Source organism: Mytilus galloprovincialis, chromosome 2 (assembly GCF_965363235.1).
Source record: "Mytilus galloprovincialis chromosome 2, xbMytGall1.hap1.1, whole genome shotgun sequence".
Taxonomy (NCBI): Eukaryota; Metazoa; Mollusca; class Bivalvia; order Mytilida; family Mytilidae; genus Mytilus; species Mytilus galloprovincialis.
Genome location: NC_134839.1, coordinates 17,404,151 through 17,425,947, shown reverse-complemented (window position 1 = coordinate 17,425,947; position 21,797 = coordinate 17,404,151). Strand labels below are relative to the sequence as shown.

Sequence of the window (21,797 nt, the reverse complement as noted above, 5' to 3'; positions counted from 1 at the left end):
GAAGGGATCGGAGAATGTCTTATTAATTGGAATATTCACACATGCATTTCAACCACAATCATAAGAACTCTTGAATAATTAATTTTCCATTTACGTTCAATTCTACCATGGATATTCAAGTTTGTGCCAACTGTACATTTTGGAAATCTCGCTTACGGTCAGCAACATTTTCAGAGTATTTTGAGAATGATAACACTAATTTCTTTAAGTCGTTTTGTCTGAACACAGCAGGATGTGTTGTCATAACAAAAGATTGAACAATAACATGAATTTGTATTGATTAAACATGTTAAAATATTTTTTTACATTCTTCTACTTCAGTGCATTGTTCTTACAATAAATTTGATTTTGACTTATAACACCAGTACCAATGAGAACCGAAAAGATTATATATGTGTACATATCAACAACTTCTCGATCAGTTGTGTATTCTTTAAAGAATGAATGTGTTGTTTTACAATGTGTAATGTAAGAAATAGTAAAGGAGCATGTACTATCTAATTCTACTGATACTGGAATCTAAACATCTAAATATAATGAACCAAATCACACTAGTTTTGGAAATAAAATTTATAGTTTTCAATGCTTTTTATCTTGAGAATTTCTTTGACCTCAAATGAAGACAACAGTAGTTTACCACTGTTCAGAAGTCATAAATCGATAGAGAGAAAACAAATCCGGATTACAAACTAAAACCGAGGGAAACAATGTAAAACAGCGATACAAGATGACACTGAAGTGCGACAAAAAAAATAAACAAACGAGAAAGCAACCCACAAAGAAACGAACTATTAGATAACAGCTGTCATATTTCTGACTTGGTACAAGATATTTGAAAAAGAATGGTGAGTTGAACCTGGCTTTGTGGCTAGCCAAACCTCGCACCTTATGGCATGATAGATATACTGCTAAACTGACAACATTACATAACGGGAATACAGTAAAAATAAAAACATAAACACCCAAGGCAGAGAAATACATAAATAAATAATATAATAGTACATTTCAACATGTTAACCACAGAATAACGACGAATAACTCAAATTAACTTAGGACAGTACACAAAACTGTTTTTAAATTCGAACAACGCCGAATGTCTTTTATAGAGCAAACACGAATCGTTCTTAATACAATCATAAGTCTGGTATAATTGATAAGTTTTATATAACATACATATATACAAATACAGTTTTGGTGCATGCATATCTTAGAAAACAAATGGTAGATATTAATTATAGTTTCTACTTTATTCTGTTTCAGTCAAATGAATTTAAGCCAAGTTTGAATACAGTTCAATCTAATGTGATTTATACAAACGATGCCAGAAATGGTGAACATAACTTTGTTTTATCAGAGAGTTTGAGTGATCATTCTCTTGCTATTATGCGTCTTTCATGGAATGAGAGTTCTTCAAACGGACAATTGTAAGTATAAAATTTGCCAGAAAGATATGCTAGAACTGAACTACATCTTACTTTTAGCTGCTATTAACTCATATATCCTTCTGATGTTTCAAAAGTATGAGTCCATGTGCTCAATTTTAATTTTGTGTGTAGGTTTGGTTGGAATGATGTTAGTTTCCCCCAATGTTTTTCTTTATGTCAACGGTGTCGCCTGTAAGTCTGACTTATAAATTGTTATTTCGCCACCTGAATTTCTTACCTTTTTTAAGAAGATCAATATTCCACAAAGATCATTTAGACTACACTATCAATAAACAATAAAAAAAGGACGCAAAAGAAAGGAACAAGGTATAACATATATTGTTTTTGCAGGATAACTCCTATGATCTGGTCCGACTTTTTCCCAGTACGATGGAAGAATTCTGGAGAGTCTGTATCGTGGTGTAACGCATGGTTAAATGATGAAAAGAAAAGATCAAATCTTACTGACATTTCATCTTCATGTCCATGTACGTTAACTCAAGCAATGCGCGATGTGGGACGTTATCACGCTGATCCTTTGTGTAATTTAGACAATTTAGAAAGTGTTTCAAACTGTATATATCATTCCAATGCTTCTCACTGTATTCGACGGAATTTTAACATGTAAGTTTTGTTATTGTATTAGCTTGGTTTGATAACAATACCATACAATTTACCCATGATAACCAATATATTTATCGCAGTAACCCAGACCAACGATTTGAAATTAAAAGTAAACACAAGGTATATTACTGCATGCAATTAGGCTATTTGATATGCCACTGAGTAAAACCAGAAATCAGCAACATGTTTTAAACAACTGCTTATAAGTTTTACCATCTTTGTTCGTACTGGCTTTGTTTAATTTTAGAATTATACCCCTTTTGGAGAAAAGTGAATTTAAAACATGAATTCAAGAGAAAAAAACTTGTACAGTTGACAGAAAGAGGTACATGTGGAAAAAGCCTATTTTACATTTTTAACAAGAGTTATAGTTTATAAGTCGAACGATTGCTCTAAAAATCAAACGATGGCTCTAAAAATCAGATCTACAATTTTTACAATGTCGGAAAATATAATTGCATGTTACTGTACATGATCTTTGGATATTTGATTCAGGTGAAACTATTCAAGCTTTTGTTATTTCAGACAGTATTTAAAGAAAGCGTCCGATACCGATTTTCGTTTTTGCAACACGTGTTTTGTAGACGTAACGCGCATCTGGCGTACACAATTTCGCACCTCGAATAGGACGCAAACATGAACTGTGACATTAACAGTAATTTGAATATTCTCTTACACTCTTAAAAGAAAGATACAAGTGGACTTAATAAATAAAAAAAATATATATTTATAAAAAGAAAAAAACAAAAATATTGAACCCCAAGTAAAATTCAAATCGAAAAGTCCCTTAATAAATGGCAATATAAAAAGTTCAGACACATCAAACAAATGGAAAAATATTGTCCTATTCGTTTAATTAAATACAATTGTAACGATTAAATGATGGTTGTAATTTATACTTGATCAATTGCCCGATTGGTCAACAAATACATCTAACAAGTATTTTATTTCAAGTTTATTGTTTTTCAGTCATACATCTACAGGAGAACTGTGTTGCTATGATAAGGAAGGTGAACTATTAGACATTCGGGATAATCCGAGTGGTGGCACACACAATCGATACCACTATCAATCTCAGGGAGATAATATTGTGCCTTATTTTTCATTTTTTACCGAGGATGTGTTGCCTTACTTACATTGTTGCCAGTATTCTAAAAATTCACAAATGTGCCAAAACTTTCAGAAGTCACGACCTCCAACGACGTGTGAATCGTACAATCCGCCTGCACCTGGTAAGTACATGTAACGATATCAGACATGGCAATCTGAGAACAAGGAAAATGATAATTACTTCAAGGTTTTAAGTACTGTTAAGGTAAAAGGACAACCTGAAAGATTTAAAAGACATGATAAATAGGAGACAAACAACACCATCAATTTATCCATCTACCCAAAAAAACCGGAAACACTGAGCACCAGAGGACGTGACATGAAACTTAGATAAGGAGTAAAATAAAAAGCAGAAAATATGATCTCTATTCTAAAATCTTATGAGTTAATGAAACTACAGAAAATTGAACTTAACTCTGGAATTTTTGTAAAAAATGGCAAAAAGTAAAATTACAAGAATACTGAAATCTGACGAAAATTTAAAACAGAAAGTCCCTCATCAAATGGCAAAATCTAAAGTTCAAACACATTGAACGAATCAATGGACAACTATTCCTGACTTGGTACATGCATTTCCTTATGTTGAAAATGATGGATAAAACCTTGTTTTTAAGTTAGCTAAACCCCTCACTTGTGTGACGGCCCTATACAATTCTATTATATTGACAACGATGTTGTGAACACAATAGATTGACGTGTCAATATCACCCTTCGTAATAGAATTAAAAGCATCATAATCATTGATCAGACTGAAGATAAACATGTTAATCTTTGATAAATGAACTCTTAAAGGACTATCAATTCATGATGGCTTTCTTCAAATGAATTGGGAAAATTCAAAAAGTACGACCATTGAAATAAAAGAAACGTAACTAAGCTAAGACAGAACCACTAAATCAAATAATTTATTTGTTTGTGCATCAGGGAGTTGCCAATGCAGTATCGACAGAGTTGAAGATTATCTAAATTATTAACTGACAATGTACTGAAGGGTATTTAACCTGGGAACAGACAGTCGAATTGTGATTCAAACGATGAATAGGTCTCTGACTTGAAGAGTACACAGTCAATTGTGATACATAAAAAAACAGCAGACTCAGTTGCATATAAATGAATGCTCATTCATAAGAAAGACAAAAATACGTCAAATATACAATAACTTAAAAGAAAGGGAAACAAACAGGTCAGAAGGAAAATGGAGCATTGTCAGGTCATTGTCAGCGATCTTAATTATATTGTAAAATCTTAGACGTTACTGAATTTTTAGAGATTCGAACCAATGTTGACATGTACACACAATAAGATGATTTAAATGTGTTATTTTTGTTTTGACTTTTAACGTTTTCAATGTAATACTATCAGTACCCAACGATTATTGACACAAAAGAGCACAAAATTGTTTTAAAAATAAGTGAACAGGAAACTTGCTCAAAGAAATATGAATAAGACATAATATCATATTATAACTATGTAAATCATATACACTTTATACTTCACAATTACCATTCATGTTGCACAGTTTTGTATCTTTATTTTACCACTTATAATTCATGTTATATATCATATTTGGTTCTTGCTTTTACAGCTAAAGCAGCTGGTGATCCACATTTAACAACGCTTGATGGATTAGATTATACATTTAATGGTATTAACGATTTTATATTAGTTGAAGATACAAATGGCAGTGTTGTTATACAAGTGCGAGCTGTTCAAGCAAAAGACCCAAGTGGTAAGAACAGACAATAAAATCTAGGATACAAGACTCAAATAAAACCTTATAACAATAGTATTGAAGTTCGAAAATAAATTAAGAATATACAAACCAAGAAAAAAAGAAAAAAACATAAGCGAAAAAAAAAACACCCAACAAAAACATAAGCGAATTGTGTTGGTCATCGACGGAATGAGACCCTTTATACAACAGAATCGAATGAATTTAGATTTAGAAAAGGACGTGTTTACCAGGAACCGAGCACATCGGACAAATTATTTTTAACATTAAATACTTTATTTTGATGTGTTAACAAAGGATCACAAAAGCCCTTTAATTAAGACAAAAAAATATCTTAAACAGGTACACCACAGAATGCCACTGTGTTTTCTGCAGTAGCTTTTACTGTCCGTGATATGTCTGATAAAGTGGAAGTTTATCAAACAGAAACAGGAGAAGCCAGAATTCTTGTCAATGGTAAAACACACAAAATGGACATTGTATCTACCTCAGAATTAAAAGGTAAGTATTTTCAAAAGTGTTGATTCTTATCTGAAACTCTTTCCTGTAGTCACTAGACAGTTATAATAAAAAGTGTAAACTATTTTCCTTACCTGTATTTATGAATATACACATCATAGCGCAGTGAAGTGAACGTTCCATATGAAGGTCATGTCAAGCAATTCATTAATAATATATACGCATACTTTCAATTTACGAAATAATGAGTTTTTGCACCATTATTATCAGGAAACACATTAGATTAAATATTGCACACTAAAACTTTGAATGGAAACGGGGAATGAGACAAGGAGACAACAATTCGACCAAAGAGCAGAAAACAGCCAAGGACCCTCCACATGTTTTCAACCCACCGAAAATCTTTTGATAAAATTGAGTAAATTTGTGAGATCGAAAACCCTGGCGTAATGATTTTTTAATCTATCTGTACTTTGTTTAATAAACGACAAAGAGAGGTAACTCAATTCAAAATATTGGCTAAATAGGTTTTGTTGAACCATGCCTTGCAATTTTGATTTAATTTTATAGTGCAATTGTAATTTTGATTTAATTTTAAAGTGCAAGATGAAAACATCGTTACGTCTTTATGTTCGTTATGTATTTTTTATATCCTTTAGTTGGCTTTCAAAATTTATCGGTTTTACAGTTCCTGATATAATGTTACATGTATCTTAAAAAGCCTTACGAATTTCGGATGCATCAAATTTATGAGTGATTGTTTTATATACCAAAAATAAATTGTATATTTTCAGCTGCTATTATAAATTTTACTAGTTCATAATTTGCCATGCAAACTTTTCGTCTCGGACGTGCTTATTGTTTGTTATTTTGGAAATTACCTGCAATTGGGAGCGTATTCAGAACGTTTTTAAAGCAACAAATACCATATACACACTCGGAGCCTATAATAAAATTACAATACTGGATCTATAGTTGTTTTCATCTTCCGACAATGTATATTGCTGAATTCAATACAAAAAATCAGTAAGATTAAAAAAGGTATCAAATTAATGTGTGAATGTTTTATTTCTAGAATGATTCTATCTTTGTTTCAGATGTGACCATATCAAGAAATAAATCAAATGAAGATGTAGATACAATATTGATTGTGTCCGAGGTAATCAATCTGTCTATATCATTAGAAGTATCTGCTGATCTCATTAACATACTAGTCATGATGGGAGAGGAATCATTAAAAGGTAAACTTTATTCCAATTATGTCAGAATTTTTTTTTTTTTTTATACATTTTCACATTGCTTTCGTTAATTTTCAAATTTTGATTATAGCAACGAAAATGCAATTATTAAAATTCGATCTTCATTTTCTTTTCATAATTTGTATTTCTTATTGGAATGGAATTATCTTGCATTTTATGTTATTTAAAAATAATCTTTGATTGTAGGTGCACTTAGAGGTTTATTGGGTAATTTTAATGGTAATTCATCCGACGATTTCATTGCAAGAAATGGATCTTTTATATCATCATCATCTCCGATGGATATTATTCATCATCAGTTTGGAATGACTTGTAAGTATATTGTTAATTACCATAAAAATACGTTATATTTACCACGTGCTAACGTACAAAGAAATCTCCTTTGCCCTATTATAACAATTAGGACGTTGAAATAGATAAAAAGATAGAAAATAAATTTAAATTATTAGTTCAAAAAGATAAAAATGTGAGCAATCTTAGGCTAATCGTAAATGATATATATAACAATAATAATTACTACAGCATTACACTTTCCTAAAAGCAACGTTCAATCTTAGTTCTCTATTGAAAAAACTACAAACAAAGTAAGAACAGGTACGTCGATAGAATAAACATATTCTTATATGTTTTCAAGAACCGTTGTACGAACTAAGTTACTCTTAAAAGCTATTATTAGAGCCGGGAACATGATCAAATTGAATACAAATCGAAAGCTAGTTTCAGAACCGGGAGCATAAAAAAATCGAATACAAAATCCCTATTGAGAACATCTTACAGTATACATGGTATAAATCTGAAATTGTTATGAAATCCATGTAGTAAAATATGTATCAGTACAGAGCTCTATTGAAAATCTGTCTTTATTGTAAGTTTTTTTTATGACTATTGAACAGAGGTATACTATTGTTGCCAATATGTATTGCCTGCATTTGACTTATCTTGCATGATAAGTTATCATTTTAGTGGATAAAAGATCTGTGCACTTGTTTATTTCTAGAAATTAATGAGTTGACTTCTTCTTCTAGGGAGCGTAAAAGAAACGGAAAATTTATTTAGTGAGACAGCTCAAGTTCCAGTTACATATGAACCGGTTTTCACTGTAAATAAATCTGATCTAAGACCAGACACAGTAACAATTTGTAAAGGCAATCAACAGTGTAAATTTGATCTTCAAGTTACTAATAACTCAAAACTAGCAGCTAGTACACTTGTTTTCGATGAAAAATTCAAACAGATTCAGCAGGATATTGAAAAAGGTAAGATATTATTTTGTTATCACACGAAAATAATATGAAATCAATGTTAAAGAATGGTTAAAGTAATGTTCACATCAACCGGCATTAAAGAAATGTTTTTGATCATGTCAAATCCGTTATCCATTTGTTTAACATTTCCCCGATTTTCTGAGGCTATTAAATGCAAAGCAGTATGTTAAAAGTCTGTATGTTAATTGCATTCATTGTGTATCATTAGAGAAATGAGTTAGGATGTCACTGTAATTGAGTTGACTGAAATATATTAACGAATTCATATATTCGTATTGTACCTAAATATGGTGAGCCTAAAAATGGGTTGCCTTTTTGGCTGTAGAATCCATTACTACAGCAAAACAATTAATTTAAACATTGTGTTGCAGTTATCCGATGTCCATATCTAGCAACACCAGAGAATGGAAACAAATTAGTAAGCGGACACTCAGTTGGGGATAATGCTACATTTTGGTGTCTACCATCATTTCAAATGGTTTGTTCGTATGGTTACAAGTGTCAGCAGAGGATTTGCCAGGAAGATGGAACTTGGTCTAATGCTGTAATTTTCTGTGCTGAAAAAATCGGTAGGTGAATATTAAATAAGAATATATTTTTTGTGCATCTAAAATGTATTGCTGGATTCATTGTATACTTATTTATCTTAAATATAATGTATACTAAGAAAGGTATTCCAGTCAATAAAGGAAGCAATTTATAGAACGACATAAATGACTATAAACAAAAGATATTTATGATATAACGAACATTTCGTGCTTTCGTTGAATAAATATTAAAAGATACATTTACATGATATTAAATGCTAAACATACATGTATCAATTACAATAATCATGAAAAAGAAGACAATCGCTTAATTGTTTGAATATAAACGCACATTACAACACAGTTGCAGAAATACTTTTAATAATGAATGATTGGAAATGAAAAGGTAAATGAAAAGTTACGTAAGTTATAAAAAGGTTCTCAAAAATATTTAGGTTTATGTAAAAATATATGTTTACACAGTTATTTATGAAATAAAAATTGCCTTAAAATTGTCTCTTATATGGCCATATTTATAAATCAACTATTGACAAAACTTTGAATTTTAAAAAAAACTAAGGCTTTTCTTCCTCATGAATAGATTACTTTAGCTGTATTCGGCACAACTTTTAGGAATTTTTGTCCTCAGTGCTATTCAACTTCGTACATCATTTGGCCCATTTAACTTTTTTTTATTCAAGCGTCACTGATGAGTCTAATGGACACGTAACACGCGCATGGCGCAAATACTAATTTTCAATCATGGTATCTAAGATGAGTTTATTTACTTGATTTTATAGATACTGGAAAAGAACAGGAAATTTTGCCTGTTGCAGCTGGATCTGCAGGTGGAGCAGGAATTGTTCTTATATGTGTTGTAATATTTTGTTTATGTTATCGACGACGAAAGGTGCCAATGCCAGATGTAGAAATGTAAGTAGAATAAATATATTATTTGCTTTTTTATAATCAGTTCCTTTATTGTCTTCTGTGATATGAAATGTCAGCTTGCCACGATTATTAAACACCATCAAATATAGCATGCATAGCACTGAGATTGACAAACGTGTGTTTTGTGGCGGTCGAAACAAAAAGTTTCAATTCGAAGTTGCTGAACAGTATTTAAAACCATACATTCTAAAGATTAGCAAAATCTGGTTAAGGTCATCCTTGTCTTTTGGTAGAAAAATCTGAATTATGTCGAATAACTTCATCAGTTAATGGATACTAATTATACATAAAATACCGCATCAAAGATATTTCATTTAAGTTATATAGTATTGACAAGAGGTGGGTGGTATTTTCGGAAAGAAACGTGCATACACAGTCGTATTCACCATGATGGTTTTTATTAGTAATCAAAGAACAACGGCTTATGGTTTAGCTCGCTTGATCTGCATTTCGTTCATATTAGACTCATCAGTATTGCTCGAAACAAAACAAAATGTGAAACAAAATCATTTATGAAGTTATTTCCGTTTTCCTGTGGAGTATATAAACTCATCATAGTTAACAGGATTGAAATTTTGTATTTGACAAATATGATTAAGCACATGGATTTCGAAATCTCTTTTAATGTTTTTCTCTTTTCGGCAGCGCCGAAAAACTAATAGCAACATTACCATTCTTATGTATTGATGAACTTCTCAATAATTTCATTTTCATCATGAGGCTCACAAAGTTTGCACGTGTAATCCTCCACGAAATGATTCGAATGATTTGTTTTGCTTCCAGGTCAACAACGACAGATATCCTACCACTTCCAGACTTTGACATTCCTCCTTCAGATACATCTGTATTTGAAAACCAGGCTTTTATTGATAGGTACGTAATGTCAATTGACAAAAACAAATTATGCTATACAAAAATTTGCAGTAAATACATAAACTTGAATATAATATTTATTATACAAAAGTTTGAAGTATATACATTATCTTGAACATAATATTTATAAAAAAACATTTTCAAAAAGTAAGTGTATTTTGTTGTTATAATATTCACTTATTCTGCCAATAGGTAAATTATGAAATAAGCTATTCTTGAAATAATTAATCAATTTATTTACAATTAAAAGTAAAAGTATATATATATATATATATATATATCTTATTAATATGATATTGAAATCATTTATTTTCGTTACAAACTGAAGTAAATATGCAATTGATCTAATAATTTGTCGATTTGGGGGAAATACAAGCACATTGACGAATATATTTTTTTTTTAATTTTTTCTAAATTTATTTCATCAGACAATTTATTTTAAAGGTCTTCAGGCTAATATGAAAACAAATTATTCCACAACATTAAGTGGACAACACGCAATGCAAACTACGTCAAATCATTACGAAACGAAACTCGGATTTGATTTTAGAATATCTTACACTCGAAGCAATGACGTCAGTACATAAAAACTTACGTTTTGGCTCTTCGACTCTTAAAGGACGAGGGGAGGGCTGTGTATGTGTTATTGCACTCTACAAGAAGTGATATAGGTTCAGTTAATATTCAAAATTACATCATAGGTTTTATGCGAGTCAAATTTCGTGGATACACAAAACAACCCGTTCCATATCATATTTCTAATGTCGAATTTGAAATGAGGTTATCGGCTAATTATTTATTATGTATTTATTATTATTTTTCAGTTTAAGGCATTTACATGTAGGAGGACCATACAGAATTCCTCGTCCGAATTTTGTGGATCCAGATTTATTTGACGAGTTTTTCTAGTCCGCGAAAGCTGCAAAAAGTGCTAAATATATGTAAAGAATAATTTTGTTAGATGTGTTGACTTTGAGGTGTGATTCTCATAATGAATGAATGGATTGCTAATTAAACGAATTGGAATGTGACGTGTGTGTGTGTGGTAGATGTAGCATTGACGTAAACATGTGTACATATGTGTGTAAATGTGTGTGTGTTTTGTAGATTTAACTGTGAGTTTCTAGTCCTGTAATATTCATGAATTGGGATATGTCGTTGATTGAAAATGTTTGTCTTTCTTCTATTTGTATATAATATAATGAGGGGATCCAAATTAAATTTAAGTATTTTTTACGTTTGTAATTTAAATATATGTAACTGTGATTTGAATAAACTGTAAATGTATATGATTATGAATATTAAGACTAGCTACAAACATTAGCCAAGAACAAAGAAATCACGTGCAATACATTCTTAGGGCTATGCATTTAGATTGGTGCTTAGGTGTACATCTGTAAGTCTACGTATATATATAAAATAAACAGTTCTAGAATTATATGATGTGTATTTTTGTGATTATAAATTAAAACGTCTACAAGAGTTCATATGACTGTCACATGACTGTAATATATGTTTGTAAAACGACGATACTGTAGTATTTGTTTGTAATTTCTCATGAACCATTTTTATTGAATTCGTTGAAAATAAATTTGATATGAAGATAGATATATAGTGTTTTCTTAAATCATTCCTCATTTTGCAAGTTATGGCCCATATGTTAAACCGTCAGAAAACTATGAATTGCAGGCTAACAGAAAGTAGCACAATTTTTGTATGTGTTTTCGTGTATTTATGTGGATGATCACATTCAAGGCAAATAGGAAGGGGTTTTGTTTATGTCAATTGGAAAATATTCGTCGTCATCTGTAAAAAAGATATTCCATAATAGTCAAACAACCCATGATGGCGTCCGTAACATTTTCTAAGAGATGATTTTTCAGTATCACCACTTGAAACTTTTGCTTCCTTGAAAGCATCAACCATCTATAAAAGAAATCATGATAGGAAATGCAAGCCCTAGAATATCCTATCAACTGGGAGATATATACTCCGTATGCAGGTGCCGCTGGAATGTAACAACATATAAATGGAATGTTCCTAATTGGGAATCTGAAATCATCTGTTTTGTCGTTTGAAAAATACATCATTCCAACGAAATATTTTATTAAGCAAGAAATCAAGCATTTAAATAATGTCAGGCTAGATAACTTGTTGATTGAAACGGAATATTTGCCGAGAACAATCATTTTGCGGGCTGTTGATATCCTTGTCGTGTCGAGTCAAACGATTACATTTGGAATGACATCGTAAACAAATGTTTCATTCCATCTGCAGCTTTTTTATTTTCAGTATTATAAACAAAAAAAGATGAGAACTGCGTACATGTGATTGTGTGACATTCAGATCTCGTTCTGCAAAATATAGCTAAAACTATTTTAATGTTGTATTATAATGGTATGCTGCGAAGCTATGGAATTTGGTGTCGATATAAAATCAAGTGCAACCACACATTGGGTAAATGGTTTGACCAACCATAGGAATATGTAAAAGGCTTCAGTACTTATTCGCCTCACAGTTATCTATAGTTATTTCATGGATAGCTGATGGTATAACGGTCTATTTGATAATGTGTGGATATCTAGATAACTCCCACTCTGGAACAACATAAATTATTTACCATACAAAAATAGTTTCAAACGTAAGACATGATAGTGCCGTTATGAATTCCCTGTTGATCGGCATGAGTGTACAGTTTTCCCGGACTTATAGTTCCTATCATGATTTCCTTGATTAAGAAATGCTGCTCACAAGGAAGTTATTAAATCAAGAGTTCCTAATGGTGAAGTTTAAATCATTCTTTAGTAAAATTTACGGACGCCATCACGAGTGGGTTGACCGTTATGGAAATACTGTTTCACAGATGATATCGGACATGTTCCGTATGTCGTTACTACAATATGATCCTTCCCTTTTTACGAATGTGACCTACCGAATTATACGATATACCGGATTTGTAGTAACATAAGCAACACGACGAGTGCCACGTGTGGTGCAGGATCTGCTAACCCTTCCGGAGCTTCCCAAGTTTGTGGTGGGGTTCGTGTTGCATAGTCTTTAGTTTTCTATGTTGTGTCTTCTGTTTGTATTTTTATTTTTAGCCATGGCGTTGTCAGTGTATTTTCAATCTATGAGTTTGACTGTCCCTCTGGTATCTTTTGTCCCTCTTTCAAGACCGGAAATAAGGAAAATATAATATCGGGGTAAAACAGTATTTCAACATACAGAATTATTAATGTTGTTTAATCATACGGCTAACCGTATGCAAAATCTTCTTGTCTCATTTTTCAGTGTACGATTACAAACCATGATACTAGTAGTTGGAATTTTCGAACATTAGCGACTCCTGCTATGCATGCATCACTTTCAATGAGAACAACAATCAGTCAAATCATCACATAAAGAAATATAAAACAATCGGTAACCAATGTAGTGTACGTGTAGACGTTTTCAGGTTTATGTGTTGGTCAAACATGGCACATATAAAGTTAGCCCTGATACAGTTATTATTTTAGCAAAGACTAAATGATGTTTTTAAATTATCTTGATATAAGAATGCAGATTGAATTTACCTCTTTGGTTGTTACTATAAATAAATGACGGCATGACTTATATGACGAATGTAAGATGATTGCTACAGAGGGGTACATGTACTTTTGCAAATATACTTCCAGTCATCGATGAGATAGACCTGTTGTTAGTAATCAGCTTCACAGTCGACAGCTATGGTGAAGTTTGCTTCGGTTCTCGGCTTTTTCTTGAATGATGAGTTGAACTTATTTTTCTCAATGGTTGAAGATTGTTCAGATTAACATGACTAAATGGAAAGAGGCGTAGCAAAGTATTGAGTAGTGTTAGGGACAAAAGCTGTACGTGTTAAAACGATGGTTTCTTTATCAGTACATTATGCTTTTAAAAAATACCAAAACAATGTATTTTTTATGTATACTATATTTTATTGATGTGCAATTTTACGCTTTCCTGCAAAACTAGGCTTTCTGAAAATATAATTAAAATTGTCAATTTAAAGTCATATGAAACGAGTGACTAGTGAAAAATAATGTTTATCTAATTCTTGAACCAATTCATGTATATTTCATAAACTTAGTCTTCTGTAAGACGATTTTATCATTTTTTTATAATCGTCATTTGTGTTTCTCTCTGTCTGTTATAATGTGAAAATATGGCAGCTCATTATTTATCGTGTTTTGAAGCCGTAGTTTACCGATTGTCACTTTATAGTAAACAATCAACAAAGAAGCATGGATATTGAGCACGTGTATAGCATATACACTCGGATAATAGTTTATTTCAGTGACAGATCCATGCGTAATGCGATCACCTAATTTTTACAAGAAGGGTCACGCTTAGGTCACTTGCACAGGGATACTATTTCGGCGAATTACTTCCTAGAAGCAAGCAATTAAAAAAAGTAAACTTCTTCTAAATGTGGACAAATTAAAGATTTTTTTTCAGAAAAAAATACATATACATAAGTTTATTAATGCAAACTATTCATTTTGTTATAAATAACATATGCACTTTTAATTTTTTTTTTAATTTGATGTTTCATATGACTTTGAGATATATCGTTAAAACAATGAACCCATACTCAACAAGTTAAATCACAGTGATTATAAAACATGTCTTATATAACATACATACATATTTGGTTGTTGCACAATAAATACAGATATGATTTTACAGTAATGAAGCATATGTTAGTCTTTTTAAGCCATGCCGTTTTCAGTTTATTTTCGACTTTCGAGTTTTAATGTCTCTCTTGTATCTTTTATCACACTTTTACGATCTACATGTATTTTGTATATTTTAATACTTGCATCATTTAAGACCTTAGACTGTTTATATATTCGATCTTTGCGATAAAAAATTAAATTGACTTGTAGCTGTCCTTTTTTTGTAGTCTTTTGGTTGTGGCCTCATTAAAGTCTACTTAACACCCCATTCTGAATGTTAATATCATTTCAGTGTAAATAAGTAACAATGTTTAACACAAAGCAACAAACTGGGTTAGAAATGTGTATGTACCAATACAATTATCAGAGAAGCAAACCCACTGACACGTATAACGTATGAACTTAAAAGACAAATTGCCACCGGTTTACATTTTAGTTTAAAAAATTAAAATCTCAAAAAACGTGTTCAAATTGAATCATTATTAGTGAATATAGTTAAATCTAAAATGAACATCACAAAATATTTAACAATAGAAATAAGAAGATGTGATATGAGCGCCAATGAGACAGTTCCCTAGAAAGTTCCCGATCTAAGTCTTAACAATTTGTAACTATTATTTGTCAAAGTACAGTCTTTTTTTAACATCAACACTGACTCTTCGTAAAATCAGAGAACATATCACCGTGAACGCACACGCTGTGATCATTGATAAGTATGATTAGAGTAAAAAGTTATTCATCGAAAAAATTAGATAAACTCTGTAGGGATGTTTTAAACAGACAGCCTCAAACAATATAGCTCCACAAAGGACCAGAAATACGTAGGCACATTTCACCGAACCACCTCATAACAATGCATTCATCATACATATTGGTTACACAAAGTCACAATCCAAAGAATCATATTGGACAAATCGTACCAGAAATACATGAACGATGGCACTGTCAACACAATAACCCATTAAGACTGTAGTTATAAAATTGTCATAATGTATGTGTTCTTGTAAACTGTAGCCAGGCAGTACATGCTTTAAAGAAACCCGTACCCCCTTCCCCCAAAAAATAAAATAAGATAAAGTCAAGACTTTTCCGTTTATTCAAATTTCTTTCAACTATATTTATTTCGTGGAATAAACCAGCAAATTTATTTCAAAAAATTGCCTAAAACTTAATCCACCAAGAAGATCGAACTCAACACGATTATTAGAACTTCGGTGTAGCCGGGGTTTGGTTGCTTTAGTTTTTGTGCATTGAGTGTAGGAGAGAGACCAGGTACCAAAGTAACATTAAAAATAATTAGTCGAAAACAAACTGCCAACAGCCTACAAACAATAGTCTACGAAACATAACATAGAAAACTAAAGACTGAGCAACACAAAACCCACCAAAAACCGGAGGTGATCTGGGGTGCACTTGAAGGGTAAACATATTCTACTGCACATGTGGCAATCGTCGTGTTGCTCATTTTAGTATAAAAGAGGGACGAAAGATACCAAAGGGACAGTCAAACTCATAAATCTAAAACAAACTGACAACGCCATGGCTAAAAATGACAAACCCACAAACAGAAAAACAATAGTACACATGACACAACATAGAAACTAAAGAATAAACAACACGAACCCCACCAAAAACTAGGGGTGATCTCAGGTGCTCAGGAAGGGTAAGCAGATCCTGCTCCACATGTGGCGTCCGTCGTGTTGCTTATGTGATTACAAATCCGGTTAATAGTCTAATTCGGTAGGTCACATTCATGAAAGGGAAGGGGATTGTAGTTACGACGTAAGGAACATATCCGATATCATTTGTGAAACGGTAATTCCATAACGGTCAACCAACTCGTGATGGCGTCCGTAAAATTTACGAAGGGATGATTTCAACTTCACCATTTGGAACTCTTGGTTTAATAGCTTCCTTGTGAGCAGTAACCCTCTATCAAGAAAATCATGATAGGAAATGCAAGCACGGGAATATCGTATCAATTGGGAGATATAAACACTGTAATAGGTTTAATTCGAAATCCAATCTTTGCGTGTGATGATTGTTTGTGTTGTACACCTTATCCTTATATAACCCTCCTTTCTGTAACAAATAGTTATAAAATATGAAATTGTTAATTTGTCTTCATTTACGGTACTAACCTTCCATACCAAAAACACCAGCACTCCCTATTTCTATGTCCCAAGCACTTTCCTTCAGTAAATCCCCAGTCTTTACAATACCAATTACATCTATGAGGTCTATGAGGACAAAACTGGTCAAAACCATAATTGCCCATATGAGCCCTTTTAGCATTTAATCCTGAAAATATTGAAAAATGATTATCTGGATTTTTCTTATCCGGCATTAAAAGTCATTCCGATGGGTTGTCTGAATGGGAAGGCTATTGTATTTAAATACGCATAGTCATATATGCATACGCAGCAGACTGCATATTTTAGTGGCAGTTTAAACATTCCGCTGGTGTACTTTTTCAACCTTTTTTTTTTGGAAACAGGGCGTTAAAGGGACATTTATAACGTACGTGATAAACAAGCTTTGCTGTTCAGATCCAAATGACCGTTTCCGATCGAATTCGGTTTGATAGTACTGCTTAATTGTAATTCATATGGTTTTTTTCTCAATGAACTTTAATTCTTGAATTAAATAAATTCGTTAAGATACTGAACTCCGAGGAAAATTCAAAAAGGAAAATCCCTAATCAAATGACAAAACCAAAAGCTCAAACATATCGACCAAAAGCAAATTAGTGGCAAAGATTTGGATAATTTTTAAACTCCAAAATAGGCCTAGGGTAATTATCATATCTGTACCAGTAAAAAATATATGTTTGATTTATATATGTATATGCTGACATTCAAAATTAGTAACTACATTGCTTACCTGCTATGCAGAGTGACAGTATCAACACAACTACCAAATTCTTCATGTTCTTTGTAACAAAAAACTTGTAGTTAAAAGATCTGTAAAAATAATTGAAATTTTTAAATTAAATTGTATCATTAATGCATCATCTAATTAATGCAGTATATAAATATATCTGTGTTTTCTACAGTTAGTTTAATTGTAAGAACGTTTATTTGACGAAATCTGAACTGAAATTTTATGTATCACATGTACATTTCTCCCTTAAGAAATATAACAGTACCTGTACAGTCGATTTCATATGGGCGTTTTTCAATAAAAACGTATTTTCTTGTCCTAGCCACTTTAAAAAAAATGTGTTTGGTCTTTGTAAGTAATTTTTTGTGCAGTCAGTACATTGAATTAGATTTAACATTTTAAAGCAAAGAAACAGTTATTTTTTTAAAGGGATTGCTAATTTATTGATTCCTGAATGGTCCAAAACAACCAAAATGGCATGTCCCTAGACCGCCTGTTCAACATTCATACTCTAAAATATCGTAAAAAAATGTAGAAATAAATGTTATTTTTACTTAATATAAGTTCTTTAATAATTCAAAAGTATGTTTAGAGCCAACATATTATAATAAACAGCTTTTAACATAGGATTTTTAATTTCAGAAGGTGTGTCCCTAACAAAATGTCCACTACGAAAGGAAGTCATTAAAATTTGCTAATAAACCGTTTTATAAAATCAATGTAATTTTTGTTTGCAAGAGATGTAAACATTAGGGTCTTACAAAAGAAGTGATGCTTTTATAACGGCAATTAAATTGTTGGTAAAAAAAATTGAGCACATCAAATGGACCAGAGTGATACCGTATTTTTGTAAATGTCCACTACGAAACGGGTCAAATCTCCATCAGTATCTGGTTTTAAAATTATGAAAAAAATATCAGTGTACAACTTAATACATGCTTTGATGAATACAATCAGTCTTGTTACTTTTGCAATAAAGGGATTATGGGAAAAAAATAAAACATGTGAATACGTCCCCTACGAAACGGTCACCTACGAAACAAGTATGGGAGAAAAACGTTTCGTAGGGGACACTACCACTACCATGCAGTCTTTTTTTTTACTCTTTTTTCAATTATATTCGTGCAAAGCAAATACCAAGGGTTAGTTTCATGTAATTTTTATTATGTTTTTATTAACATAGAATAGGGTTGATGTCAACTACGAAACTTTTTGTCCACTACGAAACGGATTTGTCACCTACGAGACGCATCAAAATGTCCACTACGTAACACGAGTTGTACCTTCATATGTGAAGTACTGTCTAATCTTTATCGATAAAAAATGGTTCTCCAATTCAGAAAAAAAAATAGATTTTCCTAGTATATAAAGTAAACAAACTTGAATGTCTATAGGAAACATTTAAAATTGCAAACATATGTGTGTTTAGAACAGTTTCGTAGGGGACAAAAGTCCCCTACGAAACAGTACTCAAATTATGAAAAACATATCATTTTAAGGAGTATTTAAGATTGCACTTTTTGTTTACAAACAGGTCTATAATAGAGGTATTCAAAATAACTCTTGAAATTAAATTTTAGACAAGTTGATTTTCCATTTTTTTTTTAGGTCTGAAATATACGCTTTTATTGAAAAACGCCCATATATGCAACACTATGGTACTCATCAAACCCATTTTGTTTTAATGTGAATTACATTAACGTTAAAAATCAAATCTGAAACAAGCGCATACAAATTGAAGATAAAGAAAAAGAACCACAATGGTACACGTACATTGTTAACTTAAGAGCACTTGCAGATACCCAAAGCTAGTTCAACTACAAATTACAACTGATTAATACTAGTAAACGTTTTACAACACAAAATGAGTTATACTGATCCAGATAAAAAAAAAACAAGAAGGTTTCTCCATTTGAACATCACAATCTCGTTACATGATTAAATAAATCAATGCTACCGCACAATTCGATGGCCTTTTCACTTGTCGACAATGTAGATGTCTTATTTTACAGATTTTTTACGCTTCCAAACAAAACAGCATATTACAGTAACACTAACATAAAAGTTCTAAATCTTATTGCACATTAAATATACTTACAGTAGATTTGAAATTGTTAATACCTTGGTAGTCTAGCTAAAGAATAGTATTTATATACTCTTCTACAGAAACTACAGTTTTTTTTCATGAATGCATACAACGTTTTGATTGGTCGTTCTAAATGATTGAAAACACAGTGCAGTTAGTTTGTCATGTGAAACGATTTTTTATAAAAATTTAAAAAATCTAATTATCATGGTGCGCAATTAAAATGCATCAATCTCTTCATAAATGTATAGTTTGAACAGAAGGGGAATTTATTCTTGTTTACGTATTTTCCTAAACCACATTACATCTATTTTTAAATCAGAAGCAACTACATGTAAATCAAAATTATGTATAATAATATATATTTATAGAACATACTTACACCGAGAAGTGTTTAAATGGTATCAAAAACCCATCTTAAATCAGGCTTTTCAATTCCATATATGATTAAAAACGCCGAAGAACACCCAACTTAATTATTGAAAAACTACCATGTATTTTTCCAAACTCGTTCGTTGATCTCATATGTCTCTAGTGACGAGTAAGCTTTTGATAAACGTTATCTATGTATATCTTGTAAATCATTGTCAAGGATTTTGGTACCACAAAAACTTTTTTTTTATAGATACAAAAATAGAGCTGAAAGTTTAGCTGAACCCAAAACTATGAACGGAAAACACATTTTAAATTTAAAAGTCTTGTTGTAGAGCCCGTAAATCCAAATACTATTCATGAAAATTAAACTTATCGATCCTTTAGATAAACGTTTGCTTGCAGTTTTCAATTTAACACTGTAGTAATACATTTGAACATTTTGGCAATCAGTAATAAATATGATTTTGTTACCGACTGATCAAAACATAGGTAAATTTATTATACTTCACGGCAAAATGCGATAATACTCTATCCCATGGTTTAGCTGGAGACAAATTTTTGAATGTCAGTGCAGACTCATTCAAAATCGATAATTGAAAGGACAATCAATACCTTGATATAACATATAATATAATATGTCTTATATATCACATGTTGTCTGAACTTTGTCTGCAGTTTGCACCAGCTTCAACGACATGGAGGTTTTGTTAAAATGTAAATCGTGGTGTAATTGTTGAGACTTTTTATTCTTGGAATTCAATTATTGAAATGCGTATATTTTGGAATCTTTTTTTTTTTGCCTACTGAATGTAGGTTGCTTGTGATGATACAGAATTATGGTACTTGGCTATAGAAACATATAATTTTACTGTACGTTCAAGTGGCAGGGACCATGAAAGAAGATCCGGTTCCTTTAAAGTTCATATCTAATTTGTTATCGTGGTTGATGAAAGACAAGTACATTTCCATAATTCTATTAAGATTCATACAATGTCATAACAAATCAGCGTAGAAATACATGTTAAGCATACAAAATACAAATTATCAAGTGCATATTAATACTCTCTGAGGACACGGTCAAAGTACATGTACATGTTAAACCTATATGTTTGTTACGCTTATAGTACTTTTAGTCAACTGATAACAAACAAATATGTTCTTAAGGTCAAATATAAATAACTTCAAAGATATTTAAGCGCTTATTTCACTGCAAATATTGCAGACGCCTGACGCGTCTGGACGCGTTCCAATTTTAAACACAATATGTTCAGTTTTTAACATTAGTGTTCCACATTGAACGCCAGCGTTAAAGAATATAACACATTGTGTTCAGTCTTTTAACGCACATATTCAAGACAAGTGTTCTAAATTGAACACTAAAAATGTTCTTATATTGTAATGGGGAGTGAAAAAAAAATTCATCATTTCAGAGTCAAACAGACGATGAATAAGGGTGATTCGTACTATGATTTGACGATAAATGTATTTTAGCTGTATCGGCATATAAGCAAATTATAGTTTGGTAAAAAAAA

At 31.5% G+C, this 21,797-nt stretch overlaps 2 protein-coding genes across 3 annotated transcripts in view; one reads left to right on the top strand and one right to left on the bottom strand.

Moving 5' to 3' along the window:
- Nucleotides 1-11,662, top strand: part of LOC143063025 (sushi domain-containing protein 2-like) — a 33,540-nt gene extending 21,878 nt beyond the window's left edge. Inside the window, exons 7-18 of the mRNA XM_076234937.1 lie at nt 1,261-1,424; nt 1,776-2,048; nt 3,018-3,280; nt 4,744-4,887; nt 5,233-5,391; nt 6,447-6,590; nt 6,795-6,920; nt 7,634-7,864; nt 8,245-8,442; nt 9,201-9,333; nt 10,135-10,224; nt 11,049-11,662. Of these exons, the coding sequence (XP_076091052.1) occupies nt 1,261-1,424; nt 1,776-2,048; nt 3,018-3,280; nt 4,744-4,887; nt 5,233-5,391; nt 6,447-6,590; nt 6,795-6,920; nt 7,634-7,864; nt 8,245-8,442; nt 9,201-9,333; nt 10,135-10,224; nt 11,049-11,133 (2,010 nt within the window). The 3' untranslated portion in view covers nt 11,134-11,662. The remainder of the gene's footprint in view (nt 1-1,260; nt 1,425-1,775; nt 2,049-3,017; nt 3,281-4,743; nt 4,888-5,232; nt 5,392-6,446; nt 6,591-6,794; nt 6,921-7,633; nt 7,865-8,244; nt 8,443-9,200; nt 9,334-10,134; nt 10,225-11,048) is intronic.
- Nucleotides 11,663-14,159: 2,497 nt separating this feature from the next.
- LOC143063024 (uncharacterized) lies at nt 14,160-20,461 on the bottom strand. 2 transcript variants are annotated; one of them, XM_076234936.1, is made up of 4 exons: nt 20,273-20,461; nt 17,805-17,884; nt 17,063-17,222; nt 14,160-14,222 (listed from the first exon to the last, which is right to left on the bottom strand). In XM_076234936.1, the coding sequence occupies exons 2-4, from the start codon at nt 17,848-17,850 to the stop codon at nt 14,180-14,182; spliced, it is 249 nt and encodes an 82-aa protein (XP_076091051.1). In that variant the 5' UTR covers nt 17,851-17,884; nt 20,273-20,461; the 3' UTR covers nt 14,160-14,179. The 2 variants fall into 2 exon arrangements, with proteins under 2 accessions (XP_076091051.1, XP_076091050.1); XM_076234935.1 differs by lacking the exon at nt 20,273-20,461 and adding an exon at nt 19,903-19,970.
- Between the last annotated feature and the right edge of the window lie 1,336 nt (nt 20,462-21,797).

Excerpts from the sequence above, each read along its gene's own strand:
- LOC143063024 (XM_076234936.1), bottom strand. The coding sequence starts at position 17,850 with ATGAAGAATTTGGTAGTTGTGTTGATACTGTCACTCTGCATAGCAG. Across the intron at positions 17,223-17,804 it reads ACTGTCACTCTGCATAGCAG|GATTAAATGCTAAAAGGGCT; the intron begins GTAAGCAATGTA and ends CAATATTTTCAG. Across the intron at positions 14,223-17,062 it reads TGGTGTTTTTGGTATGGAAG|AAAGCCTAGTTTTGCAGGAA; the intron begins GTTAGTACCGTA and ends TTATATTTTCAG.